General features: G+C 41.6%; 1 protein-coding gene across 1 annotated transcript in view; it reads left to right on the forward strand.

The window, feature by feature from the left end:
- The first annotated feature begins 13 nt into the window (after window positions 1–13).
- Window positions 14–18,706, forward strand: part of SPMIP4 (sperm microtubule inner protein 4) — a 46,239-nt gene continuing 27,546 nt past the window's right edge. The window contains exons 1-3 of the mRNA XM_015133839.3: window positions 14–398; window positions 1,029–1,186; window positions 12,118–12,294. Coding sequence (XP_014989325.3) covers window positions 1,053–1,186; window positions 12,118–12,294 — 311 coding nt within the window. The 5' untranslated portion in view covers window positions 14–398; window positions 1,029–1,052. The remainder of the gene's footprint in view (window positions 399–1,028; window positions 1,187–12,117; window positions 12,295–18,706) is intronic.

Here is an 18,706-nt window from a genome sequence, read left to right on the forward strand (position 1 = left end):
GCCGCAAGGCGGAAGAGACCCTCTCACCTCCGACACCGCGCCTCTCGCTGTCTTCACTGTCAGTACCTCTTCGCGTTCTTGCCAGTGCCGCATCGCTGGGCTGGCTGCCTCCGAGGTCTCTAAGAGCCGCCTACCGCGCCCCGCCCGCCACCCGGCAGCCCCCAGCCCCTCAAGGACGCATCACTTAGTGCCGCGGTCACGGCTACCGTCACAAGCGCCCCCCAGCCCCACCCTACCCCGGCCTGCCCGCCGTCCTTCTCCCGCCCCCGCCCCTGCCTGCCAGCTCCACCGGGCCGCAGGTGCGGACGACCTCAAAATTCCTCGGCCCGCGAAGGCCGCCAGCTGCAGGGAGCAGAGGGGAGGCGCGGTCCCGCAGCGCCCCCAGACTCATGTCCCAGGTGTGTCCAGACCCCCGAGGCACCGCTCGCAGGGCGATGACAGCCCGCGAGGCTCGGCCTCGGCCCCCGGCACCCTTGGTCCCAGCTACGCCGCCTCCTGGCCTTCCCCCAAGTCCGAGGGAGAGGTGGGATTCTCCCCGACGCAGTGGAAACCTGGAATCCCTTTTAGGGTCCCGTTCGTGCTGCACCCTTGACTCCACCATCTGCAAACGGATTCTTGTCCGGAATCCCCGAAGCCTTTAGGACAGCTCTTATTCTCTTGAATGAAGAGTCTCTAATTTTCGGAAAGACCACAGGCTAAAAGTCAACTGAGTTTTCTTGAATAGTTATAGTTAAATTTGAGGCAGGAATTGAATTTCAGTTGATAGCCACAAAGCGGACTGGTACGAACCTACTGGATGGTCATTGTGGTGACTACTTGGAGGCACCTTCCACTTTGTGGATTTGTTTCAGTTGAAATTCATTTCCATAGAACTTATTTAGGTCTTTATTACTGATTTGACCGCTTTCAGTGCAGAGGGAAGCCTGTGATTTCTGTGCAGCGTCAGGTTGAACAATTTAACAGTGTAAAATGTGTTTTCTGCCTGCCTTGAGTGGACAAGCCAAATGTCCCCTCCTTTACTTTTCCAGGTTGTGCCTTTTTAGCCAAGAAGCATGGAGGTCATTCACGGCAGGCCCTACTGTTGCAGGGAGCTTGAAGGAGCTGACATACTGTCCAACACCTTTTACTCTAATGAATTGCACACCCCCCTCCAAACGACTACTCGCCCAACTGCCTCAGAGGACAGGTAAAACAAAAACTAGAAAAAGCAAAAAAGAAAAAGCAGTTTTAATGTATTAGTGTATTTTATTATGTGATGAAAAACATGTATTGTTCTGGGGCTCTTCTGTTTTTTGTTTGTTTGATTTTGAGACGGAGTCTCACTCTTGTCACTCAGGCTGGAGTGCAGTGGTGTGATCTCGACTCACCCGGACCTCCGCCTCCCAGGTTGAAGTGATTCTCCTGCCTCACCTTCCAGCGTATCTGGGATTACAGGCATGCTCCACCATGCCCAGCTAATTTTTTTGCATTTCTAGTAGAGACAGGGTTTCACTATGTTGGCCAGGCTGGTCTCAAACTCCTGACCTCAAATGATCCACCCACCTCGGCCGCCCAAAGTGCTGGGATTACAGGCGTGACCACTGCACCGGGCTGGGGCTCTTCTGCTTATCATATCACAGGGAAGGCAAAACGTGGCAATTAACTGAACCGTCAAGTGTCTGTAAGGAACTCGAGAAGTAAGTGGCTGTGTACTATAAAAGCCAGACATCATATTCATCCACTACATTCTAAAATCGTAGAATGGCCCGTTCCTTCATTGGGAAATTAATATGTGGTAATCAAAGACTATTATAAAGAGTACTGTATTGGTTCCCTAACATGCCCTTCTACTGTCTAGAATTTGCTGCTTATAGTTGTGTAAATTTTTGCTTCACCAAATTCCCTGTAGCACATTAATTACACATTATGATTTAATTTATGAAAAGCAGTTTGGTGATTTCTCCAAGAACTCAAAACAGAGTTACCATTTGACCCAGCAATCCCATTATTGGATTCTAAGTTGTTCTTATACGTTGTTCTATCAAAGGAATATAAGTTGTTCTAACATAAAGACACAGGTATGTTCATCACAGCACTATTCACAATAGCAAAGATATGGAATCAGCCTAAATGCCCATCAATGGTTGACTGGATAAAGAAAATGTGGTACATATACACCATGGAATACTATGCAGCCATAAAAAATGAGATCATGTCCTTTGCAGCAACATGGATGGAGCTGGAGGCCGTTATTCTAAAGCAAACTAACACAGTAACAGAAAACCAAATGTCACCTATTCTCACTTATAAGTGGGAGCTAAACATTGAGTACACATGGAGACAAAGAAGGGAACCACAGACACCAAGGCCTACTTGAGGGTAGAGAGAGGGAGGAAGGCGAGGACCAGAAAACTACCTCTTGGGTACTGTGCTTATCACCTGGGTGACAAAATAATTTGTACACCCAACCACTGCAACGTGCAATTTACCCGTATAACAAACCTGCATATGTACCCCTGAACCTAGAAAAAAAGTTTTAAAAAAAAATTACAATGAAAAATATTGCACCTAACATATCTAATGATTACTATGTGTCAGCACTCTACCAAATGCTTTGTATGTAGTAATTCGTTTAATCCTCATGACAACCCTATGAGATAAGTACTACTGTTATCTGCATTTTACATATGAAATAACAGATACACACAAGGAGTTTGCCAAGATCTTAGTGTCAGCATTTCCTCTATTGTATTTACTTGAATCATTTTAAGGAAAGGAAAAGAAAAAAACACCTCAAAACACCTGGACAATGAAAAAATGACTGGTTGTCTGCTTGTTTTGTGGAGTTCTTTTCTTTCTTTTTTTTTTTTTTTTTTAGACGGAGTCTCGCTGTCACCAGGCTGGAGTGCAGTGGCACAATCTCGGCTCACTGCAACCTCCGCCTCCTGGGTTCAAGCAATTCTCCTGCCTCAGCCTCCCGAGTAGCTGGGACTACAGGCGCACACCACCACGCCCAGCTAATTTTTTTGTATTTTTAGTAGAAACGGGATTTCACCATGTTGGCCAGGATGGTCTCGATCTGCTGACCTCGTGATCCATCCACCTCAGCCTCCCAATCATTTAAGAATTCTTTAGGAAACCAGACAGGCAGTCACCCAACCTCAGTTTAAACACTTCCAAAAAGGACAGCACTTCCACACCAGGCAGTCCATTCCACTTTTGAATGCTCCTGATTGTTAGATCATTTTCTTTCTAATGAGAACAATTTTTTCCCTTGTAATTTCTGCCTGCTGATTCTGATTCTTCCCTCTGAAGCTATGCAAATAGTAATTCATCGTCCCATGCTAGCAGCCCTTCAAAATCTGAAGATTCTCTTGGCCCCTCTGAGAGTTCTGTTTGCCAGACTAAACACTGATTCTCACAGATTCAGCTCCTTTTTCTTCTTGCACTTAGCCTTTCACCATCTCGATCAGACTTCCACAGGTCTTCTCCAGTTTACAAACATGCTGTTTATATTAATAAAGAAAAAGAATGATTTTTCCATAATTATAAAACTAACACACATTCCTCATAATGTAGAAATCATAGAAATCTGTAAGGAAAACAAATTCTTTCTGTTTCCAACAGAAAAATTATGAAAATGAGGCACAGGAAAGAAACCCTCTGTACTTCCTTTATCCAGAGATAATAACTACTGTGTTAACATCTTAATATGTGTCCTCTCCAATTTTTTTAAATGTAAAGATCATATTCAACATTTTTTAAATCAATTGCTATTTTCACTTAATGAAAAGAAATATTCTTATATTGGGGGAAGAGGAGCTCTTGTCACTTCTGGGTCAGTCCTGGCTGCCCCTACTCCCTCTACCGTTGACCTGATTCACAAGAGTGGTTTTCAGCCCTTAATTCCCGTTCAGCTCCAAGGGCTATCACATTAGGCAGAGCTTCACTTGAGTCAAATGAAATTCTTAGTGGATTGTGTGTGATCTGGGAATGGGCAGTTGTCCCTGGCTCAAAAACAGCAATGTGAGGTTTTATATTTGGCCTAAAGGAATCCAAGAATTTAGGGCTGCCATGTCTGAATGCACCACCAAAAAGCACTGTCAAAGGCTTCTCACTGAAATGTTGATCCCCTCTACCTAAAAGGTCCTGTAGTTGGTTAGTGATCGACTCCAAAACCCTTTAACTGGCATGAAATTTAAGAGAAGCACATTTTTTGTTAACTGACTATAAAATTCAACACGATATATGGTCAACTATAAACTACAAAAAGGTATTATTTGAAGCTCTATCTAGGTACAACCATGTGTCTGGCTACTAATAACTACAATTTGCTTTCCCTTTTATTTCACGTGAATTATTTCCTTTCACAATCCCCAGACTGAGAAAACCAGGATGATCATGTGTTCTCAGAACCCCTCCTCTTAACCCCCTCTTAAAAAGCCACCAGACAGCTTACAAAAGAGTCTCTTCTCTCAGTGTTAGTGATGGAGCGGCTCTGGGCGGTGTTCGCAGGATACCAGTGGCCCGTCTGTTCTATCATTGCTGAGGCTCACTTCTCCAGACCAGGTGCAGGGTCTGTGGCTCCCAATTTGAATCACAAGGTATCTCAACAGCAAAATAAAACAATACAAAACAGAAAGCCCCTGGTTTTTCAGGATTACCTTCATAATGGTAAGGATGAATGTGAGCCCTAGCATACGTCTGCACTCAGCAGCTTAATTTTCTAAACATGGATATACTTAAAGGGACACTCTTTGTAAATACCGTGATGTATCCAGGTACAACTTAGATCATGTAGGCTGTACCTACAGCTTAGATGCAGCCATCATGGCCCTCACTTGGCAGTTTTAGCAGTGACGCAAAACAATTTCCTCACATCAGCCTACTTTTTTTTTCTTTTCACGATAGGTGAGGTGAATACAAAAATTAGCCAGGTGTGGGGGCTCACACCTGTGGTCCCAGCTACTTGGGAGGCTGAGGTGGGAGGATCACTTGAGCTTAGAGGCAGAGGTTGTAGTATGCCAAGATCACACCACAGCACTCCCGACTGGGCAATAGAGCGAGACCCTGTCTCAAAAATCAAAACAAAATAAAACAAGACAAAAATAGGTGACGCAGTCTAGCTGCCCTGTTACCCAGGACTGGTCTGCAGACAGGGTACTTCAAAATCACCTGAGGAACTTCCTAGAAAGACAGATTCCCAGGCTTCCTCTGTGGACATGCTGACTCCCCAGGTCTGAGGTGGGGCAAGGGAATCTGCATTTTTAAGTTTTTCAGCTTACATTGAGAACTACTGCGCTAGCAGCACTGAAAATGTAAGAAAACCAGGACTACGGTTCTGGCTTACCTGATGACCAAGAGTAAGTTAGTTGTTACACTTTAATGACTTTATTCAAGTGGATTTTTTAGAACAATTATGCTAGCCACTATTTTATATAAACTTGCTTATCTCCATTAAAAATATTAAGTATATAAACAGGTGGTTTTTTGTTCTCATTTCTTCTGTTGAAAATTTAAGTGTGGCAGGAACAGCTACTCAAAATCATCAAGATTCCTATCCCCTTTTTCATTCAGCTGACTTCTCCTTACTTCTAGCAAGTTCTCTTAGCTCACAGGGCAAACATATCCATTAAGGAAGTGCCTTGAGAACTGCTTAGGATTTCATTATATAATAGAATTTCATTATAGAATTTGATTATCAGTTCCCATTTTGTTTCTGGATTCACTTTGCTGTTTTCTGACTCTTAAAACATTTTTTTAAATAATAGTTATCTGCCAACTAAAAATGAGGGTTATGTTTATTTCAAGCTTTTCTTTAATCATGCCTCCCAGTAATTACTGGCTAAATTACTGAATTTGGGACTTGATGCACAAAATCTTGTACAGTGACTTTAAAATGAAATATTGGTTCATCTATAGGGAATGTACCTTTTCAAAAACAAGTAAACAATTTTCTATTGCTAGAGATGGTAGCACCAATAATTTGATAATTATTCTCTTTGTTATAGAGATGTATTTTATTTACATTGAGAACTACTGGGCTAGCAGAAAGGGAGAGAGAGGGAGAGATAGAGGGAGAAAGAGGTGAGAGAGACAGTGAGAGAGAGGGGGAGGAAAAGAGGTAGAGAAAAAGGGAAGCGGAGACAGAGAGGAAAAAAGAAAGGTTTAAAATTTCATTAAAATTATTAAAACATAACCCTCATTTTTAGTTGGCAGATAACTATCATTTTTTAAAAATGTTTAAGAATCAGAAAGCAACGAAGTGAATCCAGAAACAAATGGGAGCCTATAATGAAATCCTAAAATTATTACATCCTAAAATGTCAATTTTTATTTTAATTTGGTTCCTTCTCTACAATTCTGTGAGTATTAAGGCTAAGGGGAGGGAGACGTGATACCTTAAAGTAAGAGGGAAATATGACTTATTTATGCATTGTCTTTTATTTTAAATGATTTCCTGCAACTTTCCAGCTTTAGGTGGATGCCAGTCCAAATGATTGATTAGCATTTTCTACCAGCTCATCTTCCGGGGACAATGTAATATACAGGGGTCAGATGTTGAGAAATTGACTCATTTAGGTTTTGAATGTAACTTTTACAAACTTAGATATTAAAGCTTAGGTTGTCATTAATCAAATGCATTTAAATATTTTTAACTTGTCACGTCCCCGAAACCGTGTCTCTTGATCGTTGTCAGACAGCTAGAGAGGACGTAGAGGTCTGAGAGCTGAATGCCAGCATCCCTTCTACAGCACCCCAAATCAGTGGGCCCAGGACTCTCCTTGCCTAGCTAGTGCGGGGTTAGCAAACTTTTTCTGTAAAGAGCCAGATGCTAGGCTTTACCGTCTCTGTCCAACTATTCAACTCTGCCATTGTGAGGCAAAAGCAGCCATAGACTGTAGATAGTTCATAAATGAATGGTCATGGCTGTATTCCAATAGACTTTTATTTACAAAAACAGGCAGGGAGTTGGATTTGGCTCATGGGCCATGCTTTGCCAACCCTCAATCTAGTGACTTCACAGGATAATACATTCCACTTACAAGACAGTCCTGAGTGTTGCTTCTTCATTCTATTCAACAATTATTCCAGGTGGAGGAGAGGGGGGTTATGTTAAGCCAAGCACTGTACTGGTAAAGAGAAAAAAGTTGCTCCACAGGTCATACCTCTTTCTCCTTCCCTCTCTCTCTCTCCCTGGCTCTCCCCTTCTCTCTCCCTATCTACCTATCTCCCCTTCTCTTTCTCACTCTCTCTCCCTTTCTCTCCCTCCCTTTTTCTCCCTCTTTCTTCCCCCTTCCTCCTCTCACCCTCATCCCCAACCCTTCACCCCACCCCCCTTCCTCTCCTCCATGTTTCTGAGTGGCTGCCACTGTTCTCACGGTATAATCCAGAGGATTTTGAAGGATAGGATACTGTCCTTGTTTTCCTCTCATGCTCCACCTCTCACCATGGCCCTTCTCTACATGCCCCAAGTTCTGGAATTCTATATCAACTCTTCTAATATAGTTCAAAATTCAACTATATTTTCTCAACCCCTAAGATCTGGGTAAGTTCTACTCAAATCTTTACTCATGCCTTGTAGAATACCTCCAGATTTATCCAAGTTCCCAGGATAAGGATAGGGATAGCATTTGAAAGTCTCATGGTCACTTCTGACTTTGGGTTCCTGGTTGCACTTAAAAGAACACACTGGCCCAGATGTGAAACTCAATCATCCCTCATTTTTCTCTGGCCCAGATGTGAAATTCAATCATCCCTCATTTTTCTCTAAAGACCTTGTCCATGCAGAGCATTTGTGAGCCTGGTAAACTTCACTGAATTGTTGGGGATCAGGAGGGAGAGTCACACCATGCCATGCTACATGTAACCAAAACACCTTAGAGCCATAACTTCCACATTCTTAAAAGGTCTTTAACCAGCTGTCACCAAGGGTTTCTCCCTGGGTTTCCAACCAGTGCAGTCCCCAGTAGCCTCACCATCCTGGTGGCTCCTCTCATCTCCCTCTTCCCTTACTCCCCTTTCCTCTCCTCTCCCTCTTTCAAGAGCAAACAAACACGTTTCTCCCACTGCAGAGCAGTTTAATCAGTCTGAGCTTGCTTGAGCTCCTACCAATACCCATACTTTCAGAGTCTGTGTCTACACCAAGTGGCTTAGCAGAATATTTTACCAAACAAAAGTAATTCTTCCCTAAGAGAGATTCTAGACTAAAGCCAACACTGTCAAGAATTTTCCAGTCTATTAAACTCTAGGCCTTGCTACCTGCTATTCCCTTGCACGCCCCAGTATTTCCTCTCTTTCCTCTAGATAACTCCTACTCATCCTTTAGAACACATCTTGTGATTCCCCCAAGAATCCTTCCTCCTGAAAGGATTCCTGTTTGTCCTGCAAAGTGCCTTATAGGTATATACCATAATACCAATCCAGGACCACTTAAATCCAAGCTTAAGTTTAGGGTAGATGCAAACTGGGGCCACAGGGAAACTGGTTAACTTCTGACTCACCTTGAACACGAGAGGGTAAGCATTTTAAGGTCCCAGCTTTTTGTGTAGATGGTCTCCTTTAGTTTCCTCACTTGGCTGATTTCCATATCCCTCACCTTAAAACAAAAATGTAAATTTGCCAGGATTGGCCCTGCCCTAAGGGCAGAAGTGACTTCCCTGCTTGCTTACTTCACTGGGTTCCTATTTACCCTCTATGTAGCACTCATCCCTTTCTGTCTTGTCAAAAAGTGAGTTGCTTTTAAGATTTTTTTTTCTCCTCCCAGTACTTTTAGTTGTTTTCAGTGGGAAGTTTGGTCCAAATAACCTAGGCCGCCATTACTGGAAACTGAAAGTCGTTAAATCCTTCCTAATTAGGAAGCAGAACTTTTGCCAGATACTTTGCAGGTGATTTTGTGAGGCTGTGTTCCTAACCAGATTTCATTCCTCTCTCACAGAAAGCAGTACAGGAACAATCTTTGGCCTTACTTATTTATTCAGTAGTATTCATTGGGTACTTCCTGTGTGCCAGGCACTGGGGTAAAGCCTGGTTACAACAGTGAGCCAATAGAATACCTGCCCTTCACTCCTTTGTTAACAAAAAGCAAGCCGGGCATGGTGGCTCAAGCCTGTAATCCCAGCACTTTGGGAGGCCGAGATGGGCGGATCATGAGGTCAGGAGATCGAGACCATCCTGGCTAACACGGTGAAACCCCGTCTCTACTAAAAAGTACAAAAAAACTAGCCGGGCGCGGTGGTGGGCGCCTGTAGTCCCAGCTACTCCGGAGGCTGAGGCAGGAGAATGGCATAAACCCGGGAGGCGGAGCTTGCAGTAAGCTGAGATCCGGCCACTGCACTCCCGCCTGGATGACAGAGCGAGACTCCGTCTCAAAAAAAAAAAAAAAAAAGAAAAAGCAGAGAGAACCATCTGAGCTACCAGTTTCAAGATTAGATAAGCCCTACCAACCAATTTAGGAAACCCCCATATCTCCAGTCCACTGCATAGTACTGTTGTAATGGGTGGCACTTGGAGACATGATTACCATACAAGGTAACTGTTGAATAGAATAGTGCTTCTAAAACTTTAGCAAGCACAAGAATCACCTGGAGGGCTTCTTAAAACATTACTTCACTCCATCCCCAGAGATTCTGATTCTTAGGTTCTGAGATGGAGCCTGAGAATTTGCATTTCTAAGAAGCTCTTAGGAGATGCTTATGCTACTAGTCTAGGGACCACTGTTTGAGAACCATTGTTGTAGTAGCCCTAGATAAAACTTATGAGCAAGTAGCTCCTTTAGAAGATTAGAAATATTCCTTTACAATACTCTCCGTTTTTGAAAATCCAAAAATAATCTGTAGCCAAGACCATTTAATGAGGAAGAAGGATTTTCAACAAATAGAGCTAGGACAACTGGATATTCACATGCAAAAGAATAGATGCATGAGATCCCTTATCTCGTATTGTATCCAAAATTAACTCATCCTGAATCAAAGACCTAAGCGTAAGGGCTAAACTGTAAAATACTTAGAAGAAAACATAGCAATAAATCTTCATGGCCTTGGATTTGCAACTGTGTTCTCAGATACGACATCAAAAGCATAAGCAATAAAAGGAAAAACAGATCAAGTGAACTTCATCAAAATTAAAAAACTTTTATGCTTCAAAGGACACTATCAAGTAAGTAAAAAGAAAATGCACAGAATAGGAGAAAATATTTGCCTATTATACCTGACAAGGAACTTGTAAGTAGGATATATAAAGAACTCTTAAAACTCAAAAATAAGACAAATAACAAAAAATGCAAAGGATCTGAATAGATATTTCTCCAATAAAGATATTGCCAATAGGAACATGGAAAAAAATGCTCGATATCATTAGTCATTGGGGAAATGCAAATCAAAACTACAATTAGATACCACTTCACATCCACTAGAATGGCAATAATTCTTTTAAATTTTAACAGAAAATAACAAGTGTTGGCAAAGATGTGGAGATATTGGAATCCTCATACAATGTTGGTAGGAATGTAAAATGGAGCAGCTACTGTAGAAAACAGTTTGGCAGTTCCTCAACAAATTAAACAGAATTACCATATGATCTACTTCTAATTTAGTTCCCCAAAGAATTAAAAACAGATATTCAAACCAAAATTTGAACATGAATATTCATAGCAGTATTATTCACAAGAGTAAAAGGTGAAAATAACCCAAATGTCCATCAACTGATAAATGGTGAAACAAAACATGATATATCTATATGGTAAAATATTACATAGCCATTAAAAGGAATGAAGGGCTGGGTGCTGTGGCTCACGCCTGTAATCCTAACACTTTGGGAGGCCAAGGCGGGGGGGATCACCTGAGGTCAGGAGTTCAAGACCAATCTGGCCAACATGGTGAAACCATGTCTCTACTAAAAATATAAAAAATTAGCCAGGCGTGGTGGCGGGCAGCTATAATCCCAGGCACTCGGGAAGCTGAGGCAGGAAAATCACTTGAACCCGTGAGGTGGAGGCTGCAGTGAGCCAAGATCACGCCATTGCACTCCAGCCTGGGCAACAAGAGTGAAACTCCATCTTAAAAAATAAATAAATAAATAAATGGAATGAAGTATGGACACATACTACAAAATGGATGAACCTTGAAAATATCATTATCCCAAGTCAAAGAAGCCCATCACAAAAGGCCATGTGTTATATTATTCTATTTACAGGAAATGAGGGATAGACTGAGGGTGGGGAGTATAAGGAATAATGGCTTAGGAATACAGGGTATTCTTGAGATGATGAAAATGTTGTAAAGTTGACTGTGGGGATGCTCGCACCTATCTGTGAATAAACTTTAAGGCCATTGAATTATACACTTTATTTTTAAATTAATTATAAATTTATAAAATAGTGACAGGGTCTTGCTATGTTGTCCAGAGTGGTCTTGAACTCCTGAGCTCGAGCAGTCCTCCTGCCTCAGCCTCCCAAGTGCTGGGATTATAGGTATGAGCCACTGCACCTGGCCTGAATTGTACACTTTAAATGGATGAATTGTGTGGCAAGTTAATTCAACCTCAATAAAGCTGTTTTTAAAAATAAACACATGGGCAGACGCAGTGGCTCACACCTATAATCTCAAGCACTTTGGGAGGCCGAGGCAGGTGGATCACCTGAGGAGTTCGAGACCAACCTGGCCAATGTGATGAGACCCCGTCTCCACTAAAAATGCAAAAATTACCTGGGTATGGTAGTACACCCCTGTAATCCCAGCTACTCGGGAGGCTGAGGTGGGAGAATTGCTTGAACCCAGGAGGCAGAGGCTGCAGTGAGCCAAGATCATGCCACTGCACTCCATCCTGGGCAACAGAGTGAGACCCTATCTCAAAAATAAATAAATAAATAAAATTTAAAAAATAAAAGATAAGCACACTACAACTGATGACCAAAAAAAGGATAATCTGTAAGTCCTCCGAAATTTAACCTCGTTCTTTGAGCAGTCCCATGATGCCTAAATAACCAGTATCATAATCTACCTGACACTGAGAATTCTGTGTTCTGAAGATTTAATCTAAAAATTCTTATGAAGTGGTAGGAATTTTATGCAATCCGTTATGCAGTTTTGTGCATCTGTTTTGTTGCTGAGGCTGTTTAAAGTCTGTCTTTTTCCACAGGTATCAGGAATTAAGGGAGTCACTTCAACAATGTAGACTTCCTTGGGGCGCTGAAAGAGAGTATGGTGGGATAATACCGATTTCACTCCCCGAGGACCACAGGCCAAAGTGTGAGCCTCCTCGTGTCATGGGCAAAGGACATCAGCATTACGGATTTGGTGGAGAAACCTGGCCAAGGTAAATAAACTTTCTGCCATTCACAGAAAGTGTCTTTATTATCCATTTTTCTTTTTTTCTATTTTGAGTCCTTTGTTTGCTTAAATCTGTCTTCCAAGTTATTTCTTTTACTATTTATGAAAAGACACAGAATGAAAGACTAATTTCTAATTGTGAAATAATAATAAATGAATGGTTTTTGCTGTCCTTAGTGATGTTAAAATATTGTGATCAGAAATTTTGATTCATTTAATTCCTTCACTTATCATATCTTACCTAAAACTAAATGGGAATGTTCCTGAGATAGAAAGAGAGAAAAACAATTAAATGTTAAATATTTTTGAGCAAAGACCTGGCCTAATTTGTATAGATGCTCTTGGTTTTTGGAACTTTTGATTTGTAATTTGTCATTCTTTTTGATAATCACTAGAATCTGCTGGACGTTGTTTTCAAGTGTTAAAACCTTTCAATAATAGTCTATAAATCTTAAAGTCACTCAGCAACTCTATTCAAAACATATTAAAATTCAAGAGAAAGCAAAAAAAAAAATCTGAATAGCAAATGTCATATTAAATATTTCCTAAGGATTAAGACATTTACTCAGAGCAGAGTCTATCCTACACTTGGCACAGAGCCTGCTTCCCCCTGCTTTATCTAACAATCCTGATTATCTGGCTCATGAACACTTTAGTTAACTAATTCTTTGTTCTAAAGCAGGTAAAAGAAATAAATTAAGGAAGACAAACCACAGCAAGAGAGAGAAACATTAACAACAGGGACATGTGCCGCCGGTGACCTTGTCAAAGCCTTAGAAAAGCAATAAAAAGCAGACAAATAAAAAGTCACAGGCCAATTAGAAAGATTCAGACATCAACACACATAGATAGTGAGGCCCTCACGTTCATTCATTCACTCAGCAAACGTGTTGAAGCCCATGCTCTCATGGAACTGCAATCTCTTTGTGAAGCAGATGCTGCCATCCTTGTTTTACAGTGAATAAACAGACCCGAGAGATTCAGCACCTTTCCTTGGGTCAGACAATTATAAAGTTGTTAAATAGGGATTTGAGTCCAGATTTATTGACTCCAACACCCCAACTTCTTTTCATCTGTTCATTTTATTTATGCAATCTGTTTATTCATTTATCTGCTCTGTAATTTAAGTATAGGAAGCATTGTTCTGGAGACTGGGGAGATAGCTCTGTATGGAATTTACAGCTACTGCCCTCCCAAAATTTAAATATTAAAAAATGCACAATGCTTTGTAAGAATTAGAAGTATTCATACAGAATTCCTGTGTGTAAAAAGAAAGCCAAAGACTTGTTTCTTAAGGGCAATCTACTTCGAAATGAGATTGGTGCATGATCTCTTACTGAATGTGCAGGGAGAGAGAGAATACTTGTTCCACTCAGAACACCAGTTATACCTGGCATATCTCTTAATTTTTTATTTATTTATTTATTTATTTATTTATTTTTTTGAGATGGAGTTTCACTCTTGTTGCCCAGGCTGGAGTGCAGTGGCGTGATCTCAGCTCACTGCAACCTCCCCCTTCTGGGTTCAAGTAATTCTCCTGCCTCAGCCTCCCAGCCTAGCTGGGATTACAGGTGTGCGCCACCATACCCGGCTAATTTTGTATTTTTAGTAGAGACAGGTTTTCTCCATGTTGATCAGACTGCTCTCGAACTCCTGACCTCAAGTGATCCACCTGCCTCGGCCTCCCAAAGTGCTGAGATTACAGATGTGAGCCACTGCGCCTGGCCAATCCTGTTCTTCTTAAACTAACCATTGCTCTCCAGTCTGGGCAACAAGAGTGAAACTCTGTCTCAGGAAAAAAATAAAAGAAAAGAACAAGATTATGGGAGGATATTATATTAGCTCACAAAACTGTGGGATGCCTAGAGAAATAGACTCATTGTTTGGCATCCAGGAATAGTGACCAACTCACTCCCAGGACTGGCCTCATCAGGGAGGAAGTGCCTCTTTAACTGGACACCTCTGCTGCCACCTTATTGGCAGTTTGGATGCCCCTCATGAAGCTCATGTTCTCAGGCTACTCACAGTCAAATCAAAGTCTAGTATAGATGGGGATGATTGGCAGAACTTAGGGCACATTTGCACCCTGGCTGCTAGGAAGGCTGGGAAATGGGGTGTTCCAAATGTGGGAAACTAGCAAAATGTAGAGAGGGTATTGTAAGGATGATAGTCTTGAGTGCCAGTGGACTGTCACTCTAAACAACAGCTGCAACAATAACATGCTTTTCTATTCGATACATGGTACCTGGGCCAGCAGCATCAGCATCACCTAGGAAATGGTGAATACCACATCTCAGCCTCCACCCAGATTTACTGAAACAGAATCTTCATTTTAACAAGATACCTCAGATAATTCCAACATGCAGCAAAGTTGGAGAACTGTTGCTTCATTGTAAGAAAATGCAGCTGGGCGCGGTGGCTCACTCTTGTAATCGTAGCACTTTGGGAGGCCAAGGTGGGTGGATCACGAGGTCAGGAGGCTGAGACAGGAGAATCACTTGAACCCAGGAGGCGGAGGTTGTAGTGAGCCAAGATTGTGCCACTGCACTGCAGCCTGGGTGACAGAGTGAGACTCTGTCTTAAAAAAAAAAAAAAAAAAAAAAAAAAAGCAACAATTTTCATACAAATGAAAATACACTCACCTCCCCAAAAGCAGAGGCCAAAGGAAAGCGGTTTCCAACTTTGCTATATCCAACTCCAAGTGCTCACTCCTGTCTAGTTCAGTTGTAATCTTGTCCCAATATTCTATACCCATGCCCTCTAATAAAGCTAACCATCACCAATGCATCCTATATGAAATAATAAGGAAAATGAAGAGGAAAAAAGAAGATACATAAGGCAGAATACACAGCAAGGCAGCAAATAGGAGAAGCGACCATAGTCCTCATTCCTGCACCTGGTCATGAGGCTATCATTGGTGGTATAATTTCCTTCCTCCAGAAAAGAAGTCATTATATGAAAAAGACACTTGCACATACATGTTTATAGCAGCACAATTCGCAATTGCAAAAATATGGAACCAGCCCAAGTGCCCATTAACCAAGTGGATGGAGAAAATGTGGCATGGATATACCATGGAATAGTACTCAGCCATAAAAAGAAATGAAATAACGGTATTCACAGCAACCTGGAGGGAGTTGGAGACCATTATTCTAAGTGAAGTGACTCAGGATTGGAAAATCAGACATTGTATGTTCTCACCTATAAGTTGGAGCTAAGCTATGAGGATACAAAAGCATAAGAATGATACAGTGGACTCTGGGGACTCGGGAGGAAGGTTGGGAAAGGGGTGAGGGATGAAAGACTACACATTGGGTACAGTGTACACTACTTCGGTGATGATTAGACCAAAATCTCAGAAATTACCAGTGAAGAGTTTATTCATGTAACCAAACACCACCCATTCCCCAAAAACTATTGAAATTTAAAATGCTTTTATAAATAATAATAATTTCCTTCCTTCACTACCTATTCCAAGTTCCCTTGCCCTCAGCCAATACCTGAGCTGGTAGGAGTATGTTACTTGATAGAACAACCCAAAAGTATGTTCTGAGAGATCTTAGCTCTTAGTGGTTCTGCCTGTGTAAGGCTGCTATAGTGTTTCATTAACTCCATGCTACTGAAGACAATACTAGGTGTTCAAAAGGTTCCCTAGGTTCCAGAAATACTCCTTTCCCCCATCATTGTATAATATCCTCTGGCCCTTGATATTCAGGATCAGTCATCCTGCCCAAAATTACCACATCATCATCAATTCAGCTTCCAATGCAATTGGGACCACTGTTGTATCCCCGGATGGAAGCGTTTCTCCCTTGACCTCTAAACCACCAAAGCTCAAGGTGGCTGGGGAGGGAGTCAAATTTTCTCAAGTGTAACCATAAGTATAACAGTAAGAGGCACCACTCCCACTTCCACCCTTTGGTTTTCAGACCATGCATTCTGGCCAAGGGGGAATCTATTTATTGGTCACTGGTTCAGAGCGTGTCCTGCACTCTTTAGGACAACACTCAGCCGTAATTGAATATTCAGTAAGCCATTCTAACGTTCTGTAAGTATGGCAAAATATGACATTCTGTATATATGGCGAATCATTTGAATGCAACCAACTGTTGCCCAATGTCTTTTGTGGTAAATTGAGTTCCTTAATCAAAAATAATATTGTTTAAGACGGCATGGCAACAAATGAGACATTTAGTAAGTTTACTGATGATGTTACTTGCAGAGGCATGGTGAGAAGGGAAGGGAAATCCCTATTTTGAAGAAGTGTCTAATCTTATGAGTATAAGTTATCTCTTTGATGATGGAAGGGGTTCAGTGTAATTATCCTACCACCAGATGGCTGACTAGTACATCCAGGGATAGGTCACCCTATCAAGCACTTAGGATTGGTCACTTCTGCTGGCAAACTCAAATGCGCCAACAGCCAGGTGAGTCTTAGTGAGGGAAGTTCATGTCGCTGAGTCCATATGTGATAATTTCTGTGTGCCGCCATGATCACTTCGTTACGAAGCCACTGAGCAAGCACCGGAGTGACGAGAAAACCTGACACGCACAAAGCTGGTCGTTGTATCTGCCTAATTATTGAGAACATCCTCAGTGGTGGGGTTCTCTAGGTGAACATTCTTGTGGGATACAAATAACCCTCACACTCCAGGGCCATTCGGAGGCTGGAAAAAGCAAGTTTCTTGGAATCTGCATTGGGTAGATGACATTCACAGTACACGCACTACAAAAATGTAGGCTGGGGCCAGGCGCGGTGGCTCACACCTGTAATCTCAACACTTTGGGAGGCCGAGGTGGGTGGATCACCTGAGGTCAGGAGTTTGAGACCAACCTGGCCAACATGGTGAAACCCCGTCTCTACCAAAAATGCAAAAAAAATTAGACAGGCATGGTGGCAGGTGCTTGTAATCCCAACTACTCAGGAGGCTGAAGCGGGAGGATTGCTTGAACCTGGGAGGCAGAGGTTGCAGTGAGCCGAGATTGCACCACTGCACTCAAGCCTGGGCAACAGAGTGAGACTCCATCACAAAAAAAAAAAAAAAAAAAAGTAAGCTGCATGTTCAAAAGATAATTGGGCAGCCACAAGTTGCAGGTGAGCATAGTATACATGAAAACATGAAAAGGTTACAGATGAGGTCCATTGTCTTTTGACCACTACCCCGCAGTCTCACTCTCCTTCCTAGAGGAGAACCACTGTTACCATTTTGGTGTCTCCTTCCATGCCTTTTGTTATGCACTTACGCTATTATACATGTACCCATTGAAAATGTACAGTGTTATTTCATATATATGTGGAATCACTTGATAACATAGTATTAGGCAATTTGGGGTTTTTTTCTCTGTACAATCTAGAAATGGTCACATGTCTGTAAATGCAGATAAACATAGATCTACATCATTCTTTTTAATTTCTCACAGTATTCTACAATATGGATGCATCATAGTTTAGCCATCATGTATTGTTTCTCTTCTCTCTGTTTCTTTTTACATTAACCATATTTAAAAAGCATCCTTGTACAAGGCTTCTTGAGCTCATGCTCAAAGGTTTCTAAAAGGCAAATCCAGCTGGGCGCAGTAGCTCACACCTGTAATCCCAGCACTTTGGGAGGCTGAGGTGGGTGGATCACCTGAGGTCAGGAGTTCGAGACCAGCCTGGCCAACATGGTGAAACCATCTCTACAAAAATTAGCCAGGTATGATGGTGGGTGCCTGTAATCCCAGCTACTCGGGAGGCTGAGGCAGGAGAATCACTTGAACCCAGGAGATGGGAGTTGCAGTGAGCCGAGATCACGCCATTGCACTCCAGCCTGGGTAACAGAGCAAGACTCCATCTCAAAAAAAAAGTTAAATAAATAAATAAATGCCAGATCCTAAGTGGGTCACAGTATAGGGATTTTTTTAAATTTTAGTGCATGTAACCCAAATATTATATAAAATATTATATTGTCATGGTAGTGTCTAAAAGTATTCATTTCCTCACACTCTCAGCCATCTATATTATCAAAATGTATAGCTTTTACCCATCTAATGAGTATAAAGGGTATCATGGTTATGAGAATGTATTTCTCTGCTTACTAGTTGGCCTTATCTTTTAGGTATGGCCATTCACATTTCCTTTTCTATGTTTATTCTTCGCCCATTTTTATTGTTTGTATTTTACTTATAGATTCTTGTTGGTTCTTTTTGTTCTGGAAACAATCCTTTACGTGTTATCCTTGTTAATATTTGCAAGTAATTCTTCTAATTTTTATTTTATTTAAACTTTTATGGGTTTTGTCTGAAAATTAAATTTGGGTTTTTTAGTTTTTTATTTTTTATTTTTTTAAATTTTTATTTATTCTTTTTTGTTTGAGACAGAGTTTCACTCTGTTGCCCAGGCTGGAGTGCAGTGGCAT

The sequence above is a fragment of the Macaca mulatta genome, chromosome 3 (genome assembly GCF_049350105.2).
Source record: "Macaca mulatta isolate MMU2019108-1 chromosome 3, T2T-MMU8v2.0, whole genome shotgun sequence".
Classification (NCBI taxonomy): domain Eukaryota; kingdom Metazoa; phylum Chordata; class Mammalia; order Primates; family Cercopithecidae; genus Macaca; species Macaca mulatta.